Source organism: Chaetura pelagica, unplaced genomic scaffold (assembly GCF_000747805.2).
Source record: "Chaetura pelagica isolate M959 unplaced genomic scaffold, ChaPel_1.0 scaffold662, whole genome shotgun sequence".
NCBI classification, from domain to species: Eukaryota; Metazoa; Chordata; class Aves; order Apodiformes; family Apodidae; genus Chaetura; species Chaetura pelagica.
Genome location: NW_009952266.1, coordinates 61,087 through 65,778, shown reverse-complemented (window position 1 = coordinate 65,778; position 4,692 = coordinate 61,087). Strand labels below are relative to the sequence as shown.

Here is a 4,692-nt window from a genome sequence, read left to right as displayed (position 1 = left end):
ATTCCTGCCCTTAGGGATGCAGAGTAACGCCAGTCAGGGTTGGGGTGTTTTGGCTGTAGAAACAAAAGCCCAGGATAAGGTTGTTAAGGCAGGTTAAGGACACTGAAGAGCAGCATATGCAGCTGCCTGACTGTGTCAGAGTCTACATGGGGCTACTTAGTCTTTGTGAACATTCAGAGCTGCTAAATCCTTCTAGAAATGTTAAAAATAAAACTAAATTAAAAAATAAACAATCTAATTGTCTCTGCAACAAACCTGTTTCCATGTCAAGGCCTTTGGCTAGAGAAGATCTCTGTGGAATGACATTTAATGCTGGAAACTGGTGAACAGCTGCTTCATACATTCATCAACCTTCTGGGCATTGGGGGAAAAACAAACCCCACATCACAAATCCATAACATACACCGTTTGTTTTCCTGATGAGCTGAGGAAACTCGAGCTCCTGCATGGAACAGCATCTGCCTGAGGGTGTATAAAAGGGACATCCCTGTGAAGGGGACATGGGGGACAGTCTGCCTGCTGAGAGGTTTCTGCTGGTGTCCAGGGTACTGCAGAGGACTGCACTAAACTGCCTCAGCCATGCAGACTGCAGCAAGTCCTTGATCAGAGGCAGATGTGCTCTTTCATAAAACCAAGAACTACCATGTTCCCCTTACTCATGAGAAGGCATGAGGTGGAAGGGGAAAGGGAAAGCCAGCAGGATCCTCTGACCAACCAACCTCAGCACATGCTGACCTGCTGCAGAGGAGCTTGCTAATAAAGAGATAATTAAGAAATCCTCTGTTGATCAAAAATGGCTCCAGAAAATCTCTTTTGCATTCCCAGGGGACCACGATAATAATTTTCAACTCCAGCAATGACTGCAAGCTCTGGTCCTTTAAAATGAAGCCCAAAGCACACAACAAGGTTGTTTCTCAGTATTCTCAAGACATTATCATGTAGGTGATACCTCAGCCAGTGCTGAACTTCAAGCACTTGAATTCAATGAGAGGTCTTCTGTCCAGAAACATAATGAACTACCCTCATTCCTGGTGTGTGCTGCACAGTGCCAAACACACAAATAATACATGACAGTAATGGTTTCATTGTCTTCAAGCTATTGGAGGCAGATCAGAAAAGAACTTGGTGCCATTACTTGAAAGAGAAAAAGAAAGTGTTGAATGTTGAATTATTTAAAGCCAACTCTGTCTTTCCTCCTGAGGCGAGGGGGGGGGGGGGGATGCTTTTCCCTGGATCAATAGGTTTTATTCAAATAAAAATGGAGCAATCACAACTTACACTATCACTCTATCACCATCTCTCCCAGGTCCAGCATCACTCAAGAGTGAGATGCTCTTGGATGATGCTCATCCTGGTGTTCTTTATGGTCTGAGTTGCACAAAAGGGAGGAGGCTGCTGTTTGCAACCACACATTAAACATCCGTGCTAGCAATTTCCTTCCCATTAAGCCCCCAGTGCTCTGGCATGCTCTGGTTCTGCTGAGCTTAGCAGAAAGTGGCTTAACAAGGAGCCCATTATGTGTGGTTCCAGTATTTCCTGATTCATCCCATGTTGGCTGCAGTCCCAGGGATATCAAAGCCGTTCTGAAGTCACCCATGTAGGACCAATCAATTGAAGAGGATACAAAATAATACACGCTGGTCAGACCCTCTCCTGAGCTAACTTTTCTTGATGTGTGAAGGGGGCTGACACCAGAAGATTTGGCTTCTTCTTTGCTGGGGTTTTTCTTAGAGCAGGGGGAGCTGCAGGGCTGGGGGCAAAGCCCCCTGGCTCTTTTGGTGCAATGGGAGAGGTCACTAATTTGTGTGAGGAAAGGAAGCGTGAGGAGAAGGAATCTTACCAAAGTCCCAGGCAAAAGACAGAGGAATTGAGATTACATCCAAGAGCTGGAAAAGTCTGACATGAGCTGGAGAGGGGTGAGAGAAGAGGAAAATGGCCACAGCAGAGAGGGTTTTTGTTTGCAGCTGAGAGTTTTCCAGCTCTTGGCTAGAAAGACAAACACCCACATTTTGTTGCAGTGGGGATTTTCAGATGCCAGATCATAAGTAGGTGATGATAGCAGGAGAAACTCATCAGTTAAAAATTCATCATTCATTCACCCCACAGGTGAACCAACACTCACCACGTCCATGCAACAGAAACAGCAACAAGTAGGAGACTGGGGTATTTATTTTAAGGGTTACTATCCAGGGGCTGGGGCATCTTGTGGTCACTCCCAAGCAGTTCTCTTTGCTACTACTCTCTAGGCAAGGCTGCAGTGCTGCTCCCAGAGGGGCAGAGGAAGGAAGCAAGGGATTGGAAAAATACGCTCTAGAGATGGAAAGGTCTATTGCCACAGTTGACTTTCAGAGGCTGCTTTTTGTTTTTAACTGTGAGAAATTCCATGTCTGGGACTTCTCTGCTTTTCGAAGTCTTCACAGGAAGGAGCAGGCAGTGGGGCAGCAGTTTGCAGTCCAGACCAGTCCTCACCCAGTCCTATCACATGTGCACTGCTTGACCGGGAACTTTCAGACCTCAGCAAGAGACACCTTTGCCCCAAACTGGTGTTATCACAAGTCAACATCCTGCATCTGGCAAAACTGGAGAAGTTCCCATGTTGTCAGAGTAACTGGCTTCTCCTTTTTTTTCTGTTGCAGACTGTAATTTTTTAAGCTCCTTTGGCCATAAGAGAAAAGCTGTTTCAAGTCACTTTTAAATGAGATTGGGCAATCATGGGAGAGAACAGCAAAAAAGCATGACCAGTCATGGAAGTGACAGCACAGAAGGAGCAGCAAACTGGTCAGTAATCCCCTTTCCCAGCTCAGATGCAGCATCTTCTTATAGATCCAACAAGCTTCCCCAGACTGCATGCTGGGTGGCTTATCTCTCTGCTTATCAAGAGCCCAACTTTACCAGGCCACCCACTGAAACCTGCCAGGTTGCCATATGCTCTCTGACATGACATGACATGGCCCCTGTCACAGTCAAGCAGTGTCTTCAGCACAGTCCCAGGGGACAGGAGTCTGCACAGGAGCTGTCAAGGGGCTCCTCTGCAAAGTCCTGTCACAGGCTGTGCTGGGAGAAGGGCACCTGTGTGACACAACCCCCAGGGCAAGGTACAGTTGGCCCGGAAGCAGGAGCACAGGGAGGAAGCACCAAGAGGAACACAGGCTCTGCACTGGTCCACAAGCTTCCCAGTTGGACAACCCTGTACTCTCACTGTGTCCCACAATGCTGACAAAGTTATTCTAGTTCATCTTGCCTCCCCAGCTCCCAGCCCATTGCAAGATGCTGTTTATCACATGCCAGCCCATTCTGCTGCCTTTAAGGTAATCTGAGCCTGCCACTTCCCTCAGAGGTTTTTCAAGGTCATGTATCAAGTCCAGTGATCCTGTCATTACCATTCACCAGAGGAGGTGAGGGAAGCCACACACAAGCAATCACAGAATTCCACAGTCTTCCTGGTTGGAAAAGACCTTTAAGATCAATCCCAACCATAACATAACTCCACCAACCATTAACCCAACTCTATCCATTCCAGTGCTCAAACCATGTCCCTCAGCACCACATCTACACGGCTTTTAAACACCTCCAGGCATGGAGGCTCAACCACCTCCTTGGGCAGCCTGTGCCACTGCTTAATAACCCTTTCAGTGAAGAAGTTTCTTCTAACATCTAATCTAAACCTCCCCTGGTGCAACTTGAGACATTTCCTCTTGTCCTGTTGCTTGTTATTAGGGAGTCCAACTCCCACCTCACTAGAACCTCCTTTCAGGGAGCTGCAGAGAGCAAGAAGGTCTCCCTTCAGCCTCCTTTCTCCAGGATGAACACCCCCAGGTCCTTCAGACACTCCCTGTTTCTCCCATCACCTGCTTTTTCAGACTCAGTAACAGCACACACCATCACAGCTGTGAGATGTGCCCAAGCCTGCCCAGATGCCAACAGAAGTGGTTGTCACTGCTCCTTGTGAACACCTCCCACCAATACTTTGCTCCTTTTCCCTGCAGGCACCAGGGTCACATCCTGCCAGCCACGGAACCACAAGCAGGAATTTTTTTTTCAACCAACCCTGTTTGAACATCCAATCAACAAAGTGAATGTGAGATATAAAATGGAGCCACCTTACCCAAAAAGCTCATGCAGCTGATTTCAAATTGCACAGGGTGGGCTCACTGAAGAACCATTTAATTGCTTCATGGAGAAGAAACTGAGTTGAAAATACATTGTTGGAAATATTTTGCTCAGTTCCCTTTTTCAGCTAATACTGTCACACAGGAAGGATTTGTCCCTAAGATAGAAGGAATTTCTGAAACATTTTAATGTTGCCCTGATCCCCTGTTCATGAAAAATCAAAGCAAAAGCTGCCACCTGCTTCAGTGGGTGTTAGAACAGGGCCTGCCTGAGGTGGAGAAGTGTGAATCAAACATTCATAAACAGTTACCAGACAATGAGACTGCTAAAAACATCCCACTCCACTCCTGTTTCTACACAAAGGCAGGACAGAATGACATAAGGTATATTTACCAAATAAATTCACTTTGAAGCAGTAATAAAAGGCCTTTAAGAACCTCAGACCACATACAGCTCTGCTTATTTTCCAGTGACACAAATGCTGACAGGTGTGGGGAAACAGAGGCTTCTATTCCTGATTTCCTTATGTAAATGTTTAGAATTGATTTGATGTGGAGAACAAACTATTTATAGACTGAACAT

General features: G+C 46.4%; 1 protein-coding gene across 1 annotated transcript in view; it reads right to left on the bottom strand.

The window, feature by feature from the left end:
- The window catches only part of PCDHAC2 (protocadherin alpha subfamily C, 2), a gene marked incomplete at its 5' end in the record, with an annotated part of 54,764 nt that overhangs the window by 44,077 nt on the left and 5,995 nt on the right, over window positions 1-4,692 (bottom strand). Inside the window, one exon of the mRNA XM_010007751.1 lies at window positions 1-53. Coding sequence (XP_010006053.1) covers window positions 1-53 — 53 coding nt within the window. The remainder of the gene's footprint in view (window positions 54-4,692) is intronic.